At 47.3% G+C, this 14,102-nt stretch overlaps 1 protein-coding gene across 3 annotated transcripts in view; it reads left to right on the top strand.

Annotated features, from left to right (window-relative positions):
- Positions 1 to 14,102, top strand: part of SETD2 (SET domain containing 2, histone lysine methyltransferase) — a 1,168,808-nt gene that overhangs the window by 182,337 nt on the left and 972,369 nt on the right. For all 3 annotated transcript variants that reach the window (XM_078662450.1, XM_078662451.1, XM_078662449.1), the window contains exon 3: positions 2,213 to 7,041. In XM_078662450.1, the coding sequence (XP_078518576.1) occupies positions 2,213 to 7,041 (4,829 nt within the window). The remainder of the gene's footprint in view (positions 1 to 2,212; positions 7,042 to 14,102) is intronic.

Here is a 14,102-nt window from a genome sequence, read left to right as displayed (position 1 = left end):
TAACCTTCTCACTCCAAGTAACTGACTAATATCCACCACTGAAATTACTTTTTATTTCACCATATTAATTCACCACTAATGCTTTGTAGGCTTCCTGAATAGGGTGCGTCAACAAGCGCTATATAAATAAAAACCTTTGTCCTCCTCTATCCTTCTGCTGTCATTCCAAATCCAATTAACTGACTAACCTATCCACCACTTAAAATGTACTTGCATGCTTCACTATACTAATTCAACACTAATCCTCTATTGGTCCCGGAGTAGCGTGCTACTCGCTGAAAAAGTGCTTTGACGCCTCGTCAGGGGTAGTAAGCGCTATATAAATGCAATTACAATACAATACAATTGGAACAGTTCATCCTTAACGGCCAGGTCATCCCTTAACCAGAACACAAGCAGCCCAAGGCCGGTTTTGACCTGATTGGGGCTTTTCATTCGGGTGTGGGTTGGTTCCTTTGGCAGAGTGAGCACGTGACCCACATCTGGGCAGGCCTGTCGCACTTAGGGCATCACACTGAAGTATACAAAAACATGATGGTTGGAATGCTTGATTAAACCCAGCCACTGGTAATTACTTGTGGCTCCATCCTAGTCCATCGTTATTTTGCAGACCATGCTACCTCAGATGGACTGGCATGCGGCCCGAGTAATTACCAATGGCTGATATTAATTCAAGCATTCCTCCCATCACTTTTTCGTATACTTTATTTAATACTGTGGCACCCTCTTTGTGACCCACTTTTCTGTCCGTCCCCGGCTGCTTTAGTCCTCAGACTTGAATGTTATAGGCCAAGAACATGCACCTCCTCTAAATGCAGCATGGTCATCCCTGCAGCAGGGCAGGCTCGGCGAATTGACGCCAAACGTAGCCACAAAGAGGTGAAAAGGTTTGAAGTTCCTCTAAAGAGTGGCCATGGTGGAGCTTGGCTAGCCCCTACCCTGGGCCAGTGCTGGTTTGGGGTGATGTAAGCGTTCATGGACTTTCTGTCACTTCACCCGTCTCATTGACTTAAAATGCACTATAATGAAAACTACACTGCATTAGTTCCCATTGTCATAACGCTTGTTTACTTTAACTCTGCAGTGTGAACCTCTGAACGCTCTGTTTAATGCTAAGTGGCATAGTCTCAAAAAGTAGATACATGTGCTTGAATTCATTTAAAATTAAACCATTAACATATTCTGTAGTAATTCTGAAACCTTTGTGGATATTGTAGACCAGCGTTCGTCACCGTGCTATAAATAAAATAAACAAATATTTTCCCTGTGGACGTACCTAATTTGAACTTCATACACGGACTGTTCTTTAGATGATAGGTTTTTGAAAATATCAGGATTTGTATCACAAACGTTTAGGTGGTTGGCTGCAATTTTGAGCATAGTAAGGAATGCGTGCAAAAGGGGGTATATGTTGCTTCATGTTGAAAATAAATGATATTAAAATACCATGCTACAACTGGCAACATTTTCAGTGCAAATTTGTTGGAAACCTGTAGGCTGTAAGTCTTATCAACTCTGACTGTGAGCAGGGGCTGACTATAAACCAAAATCTGCCATGCGAAGATTGTTCAAACCAGGTGCACGTTGTGGAAAGGCGATTTGTTGGTTGGCTGGGTCATAGCCGCTAGCCTTCTCCGAAAGCAGCTCACTATACTTCAGCCCATAGGGGAAATTCCAGAGTTTAAGAATGACTGACCTGTACAGCCCAGACTGTAGTCTAAACTTTTCTTCTCGCAGACGCCTGCTAAACCACCACATAAAAGAGAATTGTGTTATGGCGTTAACCCTCAGAACCTGATTCCATCTAGATCCTGTCTTTCACATCCAAGTGAATGAACTAGATTTTTAATTTGTTTTAATTTCTTTTATTACAAAATAAAACCAATGATCAACTGAGAAACCTTTATCACCCAACATTCCATGGTCAAGCATTTCAAGCTCCTTTCTTGTATGTCCATGGAACATTTTGCCTTCTCATTTTGGTACCTCAGCCCTTTGGAAATAGCTATGAATTAATTTATAAAGTTTGTTTAAACCTGCTCAGTCTCATACACCCTCTCAGACATTCTCACACTCTCTATAATCCTAAGGATTTGTTTTAGAATCACTTGCTGTAGATGTATGGTTAGAAAGTATGCTCTGTGAGAGTTTGACTATTAACATTTAAATTAGTTGATTGTAAATCACTCCTTTTTTTTCTTTCTTGTTAAAGGGAAAAAATGAAAATGGCCAGAAAGGTGGATTCATCAAAACGCAGTTTAAGGGCGTTTCATCCAGTCGCTTCTTACCAAAGGGAACGAAAGCAAAGGTCAATCTCGAAGATCAAGGAAGGCAGAAAGTGTCTTTTAGCTTCAGTTTGACAAAGAAAACTTTACCTAACAGACTTCTGACTGCTTTGGGCAGCGATGCTCCCCAAGACTCTCAAAACTATCCATCTCTACGGTCTCAAACTGAAAAGATAGCAAAATTAAAATTGGACTTTGCAGAATCTACTGGTGCCACTGAAGATCCACCTCCAAAACTAAAGCTGGACTTGGGCAAGATCCATTTTAAGAAACACCATCTCAATGTCACACCTAATCCAACTGAGGCAGAATCTCCACTTTCACCTGACTTATTGCAGCCAAAATCTTCTGTGCCGGTATCCCCAACAGTGGCAGCTCCAACTTCACTCCCTCCTACTTTACTAAAACTACCCATCGTTTCACCAGCTACACCACCGGCAATTGCACAGACCTCCCCAACAAAAGCAGCACCAATCATAGCAAAAGCACTGAAATCTCCAACTAAAACTTTAGCTGCTCCAACAACATATACTTTAAGCACATCACCAACATCTACATTAGTAACCCCTGATCGAATTTCATCGGTAACCTCATCAGCACTAGCAGTTGTAACCACACCACCAAGTCAAACAAAAAATTCAGCACTGTCACAGACGACAGATGTAGCATCGAAACTCCCACCTACTGGATCACCTATGCCAGCAACTGCAGATATAGCGATAACGTCTGTCCCATTGTTATCAGAAGTAAATGTGACAGGTGTAAAAGAGATACTGACCTCAGTAGTTGATAACTCTGTCGATGTTCAGATTGTAGAGGATTCAGTAGCTCAGATATTAGAGTCATTTAAATTGAAAAATGTTCCACTGCAAACGTCTGTTTCACCACCGAAGAAAGATTCCCATATTGGGATGGAGGTGGAACCTTTGCATTCTTTGACGATTGTTTCTCCTAGTTCATACCCTGAAAAACAGAGTTCAAAGGTGAAATCTCATCAGGAAGGTGCTGTACCTGGTTCCGAATCAGATGGTGACTCAGTACAGACCTCTTCAAGTCATAGGTCATATGAACTTAAATGTTCAGCAAGTGGAGAGAAGGAGAATAAAACAAGAACAATGTCTCTCAGAAGTGATGATGCAGGAAAATATTCATCACGAACAAAATCTGAAAGGGATGAGAAGCATTCTAGTTATACAAAATCCGAGCGTGAATCTAGGTACACATCTTCACGGTCAAAGTCAGATAGAGACCGGGATAGGAGACGTAGTAGATCTCATTCCAGATCTAGATCTGACAGATCTTCTAGAACAGGTTCATCCTATTCAAGATCAGACCGGTCGCATCGATACGAGTCTGAAAGAAGGCACCATAGGAACTCTCCATATAGAGAGAGGACTCGATATTCTCGTTCTCATGGAGACAGTAAGACAAAAGATAGCTCAGATTCAGAAGAGGATTACCGCAGAGCCCATTCCAAGGCTAGCGACTCAAAACGTCCATCTCGCTCCTCACATTATAGAGAGTCCCGGACTTCATCTCATTCAAAATCTGACCGGGATAGTAAATCCCAATCCTCTTCCTCTCATACTGATGTTGAGAAAAAAGAAAAGCCCTCCTTAAGATCAGAAAGAGACTCCAAAAGGACTTTAGAAATGGAGACTCCAAAAAAGAGCTCTCCTTTAAAGAATGTTTCATCTAGAAGTAGGACTTCTTATTCTAAATTTGACAGCAGTGACCACTCGACTCCTAAGCCCATCCCTTCGAAAAGGATTTCCCCTAAACTTGAAAAATTATTTCCCTACTCTGAATCATCAGAGGAAGACACCGTACCATCATTTACTTCAGTGGATCTAGGCACGGCTCAAAGTTTGAAAACTGACCAGCATGTGGCTCTGACAAATACACCCAGAAACATTTCTCCATGTTCCCAGTCAAATCATTCCTATGAATCCGTGCTTACTAGGTCTACAGAGGACTCTGCAACACCTCAGAAAGAGGAGCAAGAAGAGAAGGGTAGCAAAGGAACTGTGAAGGTAGTGACAAATGTATTTAATACTGACTGTAATGAATTGAAAGACTTGCTTTCCAGAGAAAGTGATGTAATTAAGTCCCCTGAGGGGAGAGCAGAGGCTTCGGCACTCTTCAATGCAACTGAACCGAAATATGTTATCCAATCCTCTTTTAATAAAGCAGATGAAATTTCATTGATCCAAAATAGTGATAGGGTTACAGTGCCTTCTAATGGACTAAAGGAGGCCTACAAATATCAGTTTGCAGATGAGTTGCTTATAAAGTCCACTCAGGCGAGTACTAGTTTGATTGAAACGAGATCGAAGGTTTCGACTGATTCAAGCATAGCAGAATGTTCTTTTACAAAACTTGATGATTGCAAAGGTAAGCTTCATAAAGGATCTGAGGATTTGCACATTTCTCTTGACGAAACTAATGATGCACCCATGTCCCAAAATTCTGATTCTGCATCCCCTCCAGCAAAATTTTCAAATGACTTCTCTGACACCTATGACCCCACAGATCCAACTTGTGGAACTGATATGGACATAGACACCGAGGCAACTTGTGGAAGTGATATGGACATAGACACGGATGAATCTTGTGAAACATTAATAACGTTTGAAACTGGGCCAATATGTGGTAGTGCTGTGGTCATAGAGTCAGGCACATCTTGTGTAAACATTGAGACGGACACTATTTGTGCTTCTTTTGCAGCGAATGATCAAGTACCAGGGTCCATTGTAACCGATGTAAAAAACGCAGAGGATCGGACTTGTTTAAATGAGGCATCTAATGAAAGAAACGAGTGTGCTACTGCTGCAGACTTACATTTTGTTGTTTCCAATAGCACCATAAACAAGGCAGTTGCAGAACAAAATTCTTTAGTAAAAGTGTTACAACATGAGCTTAAATGTAGAACAGAAAAAATAGTTTCCTCTAACCCGGAGGCAGAAATTGAGGCAAATACCTCAGAATGCATAGAGCGTTCAAAGCTTGAATTAGAACAAGAGCTGGATGTCCTGGAAACTAATTCTGGCTTAAATGTAGCAAACATGCCTGTGGAAAAAGTGAAACACCTGTTGGTAACAGGAGATCCTGTGAATGATCAGCCAAAGGAAGAAACAGTGGCTGAAAATTTGAGTGCCATAGATGGTACAAGAGTGGACCTGCAAATCAAGTTCAGAAATGAAGTGGAAGAGGTACCTACTGAATTGCCCGCTGTCTCAAACCCTCTGCTTCCTTCTAGTGTTGTCGAACCATCAGAAGTAACAACATTTTTGTCACCCACACAAAAGCTTGATGACCGTGGTAAAGTATCACAGCCCATTTCTGCAATTGTGGCATACTATTCAGATTCTGCAGAAAGTGTAAGTGAACCTGGAAGCAATAATAGCAATTCAGAGGATTCAGATTCTGATGACAGTGTTCCAATTAATCGCCTCCACTCTGTTGTTGTTATTCCAAAGAATTCTACTGTAACTGTTGACGATACTAGTATCTGCCCCTCTCTGCCAGAGAGCCTTTCGAGTGAGATGGTTAGTGATCATACAGACGTTGAAGTTGCCATACCTGAAACCAGTAAAATCTCCTGTGAAGAAGAGCCTGAACATAATAAAGATGCCCAAACTGAAAAACCAGATTCCCCTCCATCAACTGATTTAGACAAGAGCTTAGTCAAGAATTCTGCTGAGCCCAGTGAAATGCAGGAGAGTCTTAAGCCAAGTAGTCTGTATCCCCAAAGTGATGGAGTGGACAGTACAAGCCAAACTGAGCAAGCTGTAGATATCAGTGGCAAACCCATAATGTGCCATGAGGTACGAGAAAAAGAGTCACCAGTCTTAATTGGATCTGTGGGCCAAAAAGACGAAGATGTTCCAATTAGTCCTTCCAAAATTCTCCAAAAGACCCCAGATGAATCTCATCAACAGCAGCACCCAAGTTCTACTCTAAGACTAGACAGTGGGTCTGAAAAGGTGGATAGTGCAAGTGTACTGGACACCGGGCCAGACCACTCTGCTGCTGATCGATTTAATCCAGCAGAGGACTTGGGAACCCTGGGGTGGGATTTCTCCCAACCAGAAAAGCCAAGCAGTACATATCAGCCACCAGACAGTAGCTATACTGCATACTCTGATTGTGATGGACAGACAACCTCTGCACACGTTGAAAATTCATGCCAACATTTGAAGGGTAATCGCTTTTGGGACTCAAAATCACATGACAAATTATCAGATGCTGGTTATGATAAAGTTCAGGGGGCGATGCCAGACTCTTTGACAGATTATTATGATGATGAGGACGAGGAAGATGATGACTCTAACTGGGAAGATGACTGCAATCGGAAGCACCCTAGCCAACTTCCTCATTCTGATGATATCAAAGAAAAAGGCTCAGTTCAAGCCCACGAAATAAGCAGCAATTCAATGAAAGCTCCAGTTGTTAGGAGTGCGACTAAAGAAAATATTGGGAAGGTGGTGGACAAGAATGATGCAAAAGAAAGAGGTCCCCCAAAGAAGCGACGACAAGATCCTGAGAGTGACTTGGAAAGTGATGGTGACTCTGGAGAGGGAAAGAAATTGATAGCTGAGAAACTAGAGCCTTCACTCACCAGGCAGAGGTTTGTGGGCACCCTGTGTGTCATGGATGAATTTAGGGACCCACAGCACTGGAAGGATAGTTCTAAGCAAGGAAAAATGCCCTCTTACTTTGACCTCATCGAAGAAAATGTGTACCTAACAGAGAGGTAATCCATCACTTTGATTGTAAACTTCTGTTTATTGTTGTTTACTGGATGTTGTGTATATTAACACTACTACTAATTTTTTTACTACGTCGGTCTAATGAAATTGCTTTTAAAAGTCTATTTACCAATAAAATAGTTTTTTTCCCCAAATATACATTTCTAAAAAACATAGTAATTTAAAAAAGTTATCATAACACGAGTGAAAACAAATACTAAACTAAGCAAATTGCTATGTTATCTGATATTTATTACATTTATGAGAATAGTACTGGTTGAAAACCCTGTAAGGCAGCAATCCTAGGTCCTGTTGCATTTATTTTACATTTGTTTGTCACAGTGCTTTGGTACTAGAAATATATTATTAGAAAGTTTAGTCTGTAGTACTTAATGTAAATACAGAATGAGGACTGTTGATAGAGGCTCCTCTTATTGTTGTCCAGGCTCCAGACACACACATTTGACTTGTCCATTTAAAAACCACCCTGCGTTCCCGATCAAAAAATGGTACTGGCTGTCAAGTCGCCATTAGATAAAAAAATAAGGAATTCATATATCAGCCTGATAACAATGATAATTGCAAATTAAATCATGGCCCGAGCTGAGAGTATCTGTATTGGAGCAAGAGGCAGCCTTTTATCTTAAATACTGTGTGTACATATAGCTCTGGGTCACCGGCATCTGCCGGTTGTGCCTCTAGTTAACCGCTCTGAGACTCTGTGCCTCAGGCTTTCCGGTCCGTCACAGCTTGTGCTAAAGCTTAGGCAGTATTTCCGCTGGAAGCACGGTTTGCTCTCTAGCTGTCCTGCACACATAGACATAGAAGGACGACGCCAGGGCGGACGCGCTGCCAGCGTGCCAAAGGCAAGCCCGTCTGCGCTTGCCCGCTCACGGCCTGGCCCAGGGGCTAGAACCCATGGATCTACGGGAGCAACAATCCTTAGCCCCGATAGTTTGCATTATTCAGCTGACTTTTTGCATCGGATTAGAATACAGGAATATGTAAAGCACACACCACATCTAGTCCGCTCCAACAAGTATCCAGATATCTTAGAAGGCCCGGTAGCCTGTAATAACTGTCATTTTTCAATGTGACTCCGAATTGAATACACCATCAGGGAAGGAGAGCAGAGAAAACTTAAAAATACAGGGCCTAAATGGTCTACTTTGCAACGTGAGGTCACTAGCCAAGCATTCAATCGAGATATGGGATATGATCACTTCACACTCCCCGGATGTCTGCTTCCTTACAGAAACATGGCTAAACCCCACAAATCATCCATCTATCGAGTTAGCCATTCCGGATAGCTATAAACGTGTCCATCTCGATGGAGAAAGAAAAACTGGCGGTGGCATCGCCTTAGCCTTCAAAAACTACATCTGAAAGAAACACGTTAGTTATAGATTCCTTACCTTCGAATTGCCCCAGGCGTCCGACTGGATCCAGAAAGTTTTTTCATCAGCAGTACCTCTGCGTGTCGGTAGGTGGCGTCGGTCGGCTCCGCGTCCGTCATCGGCATAGTGATTGCCGGGATGACGTTGCGGCAGCTACTTAGACGCCGCCCTCGCGCGCTGAAGTCAGTTGTTTCTTTTTCCACGTCAGCCAGCACAGATCCGGGAAGAGCATTACCTCAGTAATTTTTTTGACTACGTTTTTGTCGACTTTGCGTTTCGAATCTTCGCCTCCGAGCAGGTGCACGAGAGATGGCCTGTTTTAAGGCCTGCGGTTCCTGTAACCGGCTGATGTTGGGGATGGATCCGCACTGCGTGTGCCTCTTTTGCCTGGAGTGCAACCCCGACCCTAAGTCATGCTCCGACTGTCAGTTGTTGTGACCGAAACCCGGATCAGCGTTGTTCGAGGTCCCGGTAGAGAGGGAGGTCGAGGGACCTGTCGCGGAGCCATCGCCATTCCGACAAGTCATCGAAGTCTTCGCTCTCTGGGTCGGGTAAGTCGAAGCATATGAAGAAGTCAAAGAAGCATCATTGCTCTTTGAGTTCTCGTCGGTCGGCCGACCCGACGAGGCACGTGGAGCCCGATGGGTCGACTCTGGTCTTCCCTCCCTTTCCAGGGCCTGGAGTGACTCCTGCCCATCTTTGTATGATCTACGAGGCGATGCATACCATCCTTGGGCGTACCGACCCCGCTGGGGCGGCTGCGGGCCCCAGGACTCGGTTGGGGGGCCTAGGTCTTTTCCCCCGGCAGCTCCAGCCCCTCTTGGATCCAGGCCTGGAGCCAGAATGCCGCTGGTTGACCTCATTCAGCTTCCCGGCCGGCGTCGACCCTGGCTTCCACCCCGACATGGATTCGGAGCCGGACCGGCTTCGGTCGACGCCGGATCCGATGCTGATTGGTACTTCTGTCCCTGAGTTCCATTCTGTCCCTGAGTTCCACCCTGGCCATTTTCAGCCTGTTCGGCAGCCAGAGGTGTGTGAGGAGGACTGGATGGGTCAGGTGACCATTTAACTGACCAGCTAGAGACTGAGCAGGACTGGAGAGAGAACCTGGGGGATGCCAATGGTCTTGACACTTCACCCGACTGTGGCATGTTGTCTCCTCCTACCGTGGCTACGGAGGAGGGAGAGTCATACGCTGTGGTGTTGCGTAGGGCGACCAAGGCTCTCAATCTCGAGCTTCCTACGGTGGCGGTCAGGACTAACCTCCTGACTGAGGTGCTTCAACCGGCAGCTAGCTGCCGTTTGAGGCCCTCACAGATGTCCTTTAGGGCAAATGGGCCAGGCCCAACACAGTGGCTCCCATGGACAGGATGATCGCCAGACGCCACCGCCCAGCTCCGGGCGACCCCACTGTCCTCTCCCAACACCCCACCCCGGAGAGCTTGGTGGTCCAAGCCTCCACCTCCAAAAGCGCCTTCCCTACTGCTCCACCGGAATGGGAATGCAAGAAGCTGGACCACCTTGGCAAGAAAATGTTCTCTTTGCCAGTTGAGGACTGCGGTCCATAAACACCGCATGTCGCTTGGGCCGTTATTTGCACTCTGTGTGGGATACGGTGGTGCACGTGCTGCCTCAGTGTCCGTAGGAGGCCCGGGCAGTGCTCTCCCAGGCTGTCGCCACCGAGAGAGTTGCAGCAAAGTTTACGATCCGGCTGGCTGGATACCACAGACTCGCTGGGAAGGACCATTTCAACGTCGGTAGCGCTGTGCCGCTACGCCTGGATGAGGTCCACTGGCTTTTCAGGGGATGTCCAGAACTCTCTGATGGACATGCCCTTTGATGGCCGCCGCCTTTTTGGCGACAAAGCAGAAAACGACCTAAAGCGCTTCAAGGACTCACAGGCTACGGCCAAGTCTTTGGGCCTCTCCTCCCATCCGGCGCAGTCTGCTTTTCGCCCCTTGCTTGGCTACGGAAGGGGTTCACCAACCACGTCCCACCCAGGGCTACAGGCCGCAGCAAGTTACCCAGCCTTCGCGTGGCTCGGGACGTGGAAACAACCGGTAAGGTTCCGGGGGCCAGCGGGCAGGCCAGTCCCCTGCAGTAGCCTCCAAACATTCCTAGTCTGTCCTTTCAGGCCCATCAAACGCCAGTGGGCGGCAGGATTTGCCATCACCTCCCCCACTGGTGCACCATCACTTCGGACAGGTGGGTTTTGCAGATAGTCCTAAGGGCTACTCCTTCCTCTTCAAGGCTACCCCTCCAGCCATGCCACCGCGATCCCACCGCATGTCGGAGGATCACCTCGCCCTTCGCCAGCAGGAAGTTGCGGCTCTCTTGGCCAAGGGAGCCATTGAGCGCGTTCCTGTTCCAGAAGTAGGTTGTGGTTGTTACTCCCACTACTTTCTGGTTCCCAAGAAGGACCAGGGCCTGCGTCCTATCTTGGAACTCGGGTATGTCAATCGCTTCCTCCGGAAGGCGAAGTTGAAAATGTTGACGCTTGCTCAGGTCTCGTCTGCCCTCGACCCGCAAGACTGGATGGTAGCGTTGGACTTGCAGGATGCTTATTTTTACATCCCCATCCTGCCAGCCCACCGGCATTACCTACGGTTCATGGTAGGCCACAAGCACTTTCAGTTCACCTTTGGCCTTAACAGCGCCCGTCGGGTGTTGACGAAAGTGATGGTGGTGGTTGCAGCTCATCTGCGCTGGTCAGGGGTTTGTCTTCCCTTACCTCAACGACTGGCTGTTGAAGGCGGGCTCACCCCAGGCTGTCGTCTCCCACCTCCAGTCTACAGCCTACCTCCTGCATATGCTGGAGTTCTCTTCATCAATGTGCTGAACTCGCACCTGATACCCTCTCAGAAGCTCCTCTTCATCAGAGCGGTTCTGGACACGGCGCAGTTTCGGTTCTATCCTCCCGAACAGCGAGTCTGGGATATTCAGGCTATGATTCCGATCTTTAAGCCTCTGTCTCGGGTTTCGGTCAGAATGACCCTGAGGCTGCTGGGTCTCATGGCCACCTGCATCCTGCTGATCGATCATGCCACATGGCGTATGCGGGCTTTGAGGTGGGACCTGAAGTTCCAGTGGGCACAGCATCAGGGGAATCTGTCTGTTTGCGTTCAGATCTCGGAGGTCACTGCTCAACAACTGCAGAGGTGGCTTACGAACTAGGATTGGGTCAACAGCAGATCCCTCTCCCTTCCCCAACCAGACCACACGGTGGTGACGGATGCCTCCCTTCTGGGATGGGACGGCCACATGGGAGAGGCGGAGATCAGAGGCTTCTGGTCTCCGGCGGAGTCCGAGCTCCACATCAACCTTCTGGAGCTCTGGGCGATCCGTCTTACTAAAGGCATTCCTTCCCTCTGTCCGGGGAAGAGTAGTGCAGGTGTTCACGGACACCACCACCGCCATGTGGTATTGCAACAAACAGGGCGGGGTGGGGTCGTGGACCCTATGTCAGGAGACCCCCCCCCCCCCCGCCTCTGGACATGGCTGGAACATAAAGGCATTTCCTTGGTGGTTCAACACCTGGCCTGTTCTTTGAACGCCAGGGCCGACAAACTCAGCCGTAGTTGCATGATGGATCATGAATGGCGTCTTCTCTTCTAGGGGGTGCAAGGTCTCTTTCGTCCGTGGGGAAAGCCTTGGTTAGATCTATTCACCACTGAAGAGAACGCGCAATGTCAGCAATTCTGCACGTTTGAAATTCCAAGGCGGCACTCGCTTGGTGACGCGTTTCGTCGCAAGTGGAGTTGTGGTCTGTTGTACGCTTTTCCGCATATACCACTTCTGCCCATGGTGCTGAAGATCCGGCGCGACCGGCCCCAAGTCATTCTTGTGGCTCCGGATTGGGCTTGAAGAGTCTGGTATCCCGAGCTACTCAACATGACCATCTATCCTCTGATCAGGCTGCCTCTTCGGGAGTATCTTCTGTCGCAGCAACAGGGGACGGTCCTCCACTCGAGCCGGTCTAGTCTCCACCTCCTTGCGTGAATATTGAGCGGCGACAGCTGACGTCTTTCGACCTGCCTCCCGAAGTCTGTGATGTAATCTTGGCAACCAGGCATCCCTCCACTAAGACGGCATATGCTTGTAGGTGGAACAAATTTGTGGCACGCTCCACAGCAAAGGCTGTGGAGCCCCTTTCTGCTTTTCTTCCGGAAGTACTATTGTTTCTTCTCTTTGGCCCGGCAGGGCTCTGCTCTGGGCACTATCAAGCGCCATGTTTCAGCCATCTTTGCCTTCCTTCGGTTGCCAGATCAGCCTTCTCTTTTCAAGTCCCGGTAGTTAACTGTTTCCTCAAAGGCTCAACGCATCTGTTTCCTCCAATCCCTTTCGTTATGCCTCAGTGGGACTTGAACCTTGTGCTAACCTATCTCATGTGTGCTCCCTTTGAGCCACTGCATAACTGTCCTTTACGCCTTCTGACTCTTAAAACTGCTTTCCTGGTAGCCATCACCTCTGCTTGGAGAGTGAGGGAGCTCCAGGTTCTTTCTTCAAAACCTCTTTTCCTATCTGTTCATCCGGACAAGGTGGTTCTCCGGACCCGTCCATCCTTCCTTCCTAAGGTGGTCACTGCCTTTCACATCGGGCAGTCCTTTACTTTGCCCACCTTCTTTCCGTCTCCGCGTCCTTCAAAGGAAGAAGAGAGGCTCCACCGTCTGGACCCAAAATGTGCGCTCTCCTATCTGGATCGCACCAAACATTTCCGGGTGGATGATCACATTTTTGTTGGTTACGTGGGTGCAAAGAAGGGTCGGGCCGTACACAAACACACCATTTCTCGATGGGTTGTGTTGTGTATTAAGACTGGTTACTCTCTGGCTAAAAAGGAGCCTCCGGTCGGGTTACGCACTCACTCCATCAGGGCGACGGCAGCCACTACTGGCTTGGGAAGGGGAGTGCCTCTGAATGACATCTGTCAGGCAGCCACGTGGGCATCGCTGCACACGTTTACCAAACACTGCTGCCTGGACGGCCAAGTCCGGAGAGACTGCTTCTTTGGCCGTTCTGTTCTCCAGGACTTTCTGCTGTGATCTTGGTTCGCAGACCCACCACTGGGGTTGGTATTGCTGGGGTATCTATTCTATGGTAAGGACGCTATAACTAACGTGGTTCTTATATCTGCACAAGTTGCTTACCTTTGGTAACGATATAGCTGTAAGAAACATTAGTTAGTTATATATTCCTTACCTCCCCACCCATCCTCCCCGTTCTGTGAACTGATTTCTAGGGTTAAGGATATCCTTTCAGGGCCCTAGTCTTATGCACCAATGGTCAGTGTCTTGCATGGCTCTGCATTTCTGGAGCGGAAAGTCGTGTACAGAGCTGACGTCCGCGCATGAGGGCGGCATCTAAGTAGCTGCTGCGACGTCATCCCAGTGACCACTATGACGGACGTTGAGCCGACCAGCGCCACCTTCCGACGCGCAGAGGTACTGCTTATGAAAAAACCTTCCAGATCTAGTCTGACGCCTGGGGGTAATGCTAAGGTAAGGAATCTATAACTAATGTTTCTTACAGATCTATTGTTACCGAAGGTAAGTAACTTGCGCTTCAAGATGAATTGGATCTCAACCATAAGCAACAGCTCTATGGAATTAGGGATCTTTAAGTTAAACTTATCCGCAACAGATAGCTGGAACGGAGCACTGACCTTTCGC

Source organism: Lissotriton helveticus, chromosome 10 (assembly GCF_964261635.1).
Source record: "Lissotriton helveticus chromosome 10, aLisHel1.1, whole genome shotgun sequence".
Taxonomy (NCBI): Eukaryota; Metazoa; Chordata; class Amphibia; order Caudata; family Salamandridae; genus Lissotriton; species Lissotriton helveticus.
The sequence above is the reverse complement of the archived record's forward strand: the minus strand, read 5'-3'. Positions and strand labels throughout refer to the sequence as shown.